A 1,252-nucleotide genomic window follows, 5' to 3' on the forward strand; every position below is an offset into this window, starting at 1 on the left:
TTATTCTGAATCAATTCCTATGACTTTTCTTAGAGCAGCCTTCATCTCCTTGTTTCGGAGACTATAGATCAGAGGGTTTAAGCATGGTGTCACCACTATATACAATAAGCTTATGATCTTTTGTACTTCAGAGTTCTCAGATGTTGGACTCACATACATGATCATAAGGCTCCCAAAGAAGAGGCAGACTATAGCCAGATGGGATCCACATGTGGAAAAGGCTTTACGCCGGCCAACAGCTGAAGGTACTTGTAATACAGCTTTTAGTAGGAGGATATAAGTGCCAAGGATATAGAGTATGGGGAGGAAGGTGAGGAGGCAGCTTAGGAGAGAGAACAGAATTTCAGTGTTGGGAGCAGGGACACATGATAGAGCTATTAATACATCCCTGTCACAGATAATATGGTCAATGATGTTGGAATCACAGAATGATAGTTGAGAGAGCTGGATAGTAGATAGAAAAAAAACTAAGAAGCCCAGCACCCAACACACAGACATCAAGGTGCAACAGTGCTTTAGGGTCATGATAGTTGGGTAGTGTAGTGGGCGGCAGATGGCAAGATAACGATCGTAAGCCATGATACACAGGAAAATGATTTCAGTTGCAGCCAGGGAGGAAAAGAAATAGAACTGGATGAAACAGCCAGGAAAAGAGATGGTTTTTGTTTCTGAGAGGAGGTTTCCTAAAATGCTGGGCACAGTGGAGTTTATATACCAGAATTCCAGAAAGGCAAAGTTCCCTAAGAGAATATACATGGGTGTGTGGAGCCTCTGGTCCCACCTCACTGCACACATGATGGCCCCATTCCCTGCCATGGTTAGGATATAGATTATGAAGAAAAGAGAAAAGAGTAAGATTCGTGTCTCCCAGCTACCAGTGAAACCCAAGATGACAAATTCAGTCACAGTGTGTGCTCCTGACTTGTTCATTAAGCTCTGAGCTGTGGAAAAGACAGAAAAGATCAACACATCAATGGTCTTTCATTTTAGTCAATATTAGGACAAGGATTTTAATGAGGACTTGATAACAATTTGTAAAATAAATATCTTGTCATATGCAAATCAGTTTATAAAAATAATATAATTAAGTATAATAATATTATTAAAATAATATAATAATTGTATGCTCTCACCTCACAATCTCTGTGTTTTTCCAAATTCTTCAGATTTCAGCTTTGTTGATGCCCTATTCCAGAAAGAAAAGAAAGGAATAACTGTTTATTAAATGGATTCTTCAGAGAAAACCTGAGCT

At 39.3% G+C, this 1,252-nt stretch overlaps 1 protein-coding gene across 1 annotated transcript; it reads right to left on the bottom strand.

Moving 5' to 3' along the window:
- On the bottom strand, positions 1-933 carry LOC127546596 (olfactory receptor 11H4-like). The gene has a single exon (XM_051973625.1). It carries the CDS (start codon positions 928-930, stop codon positions 1-3), a length of 930 nt encoding a protein of 309 aa, XP_051829585.1. The 5' UTR covers positions 931-933.
- Positions 934-1,252: the final 319 nt, after the last annotated feature.

This window comes from Antechinus flavipes, chromosome 2, assembly GCF_016432865.1.
Source record: "Antechinus flavipes isolate AdamAnt ecotype Samford, QLD, Australia chromosome 2, AdamAnt_v2, whole genome shotgun sequence".
Lineage (NCBI taxonomy): Eukaryota > Metazoa > Chordata > Mammalia > Dasyuromorphia > Dasyuridae > Antechinus > Antechinus flavipes.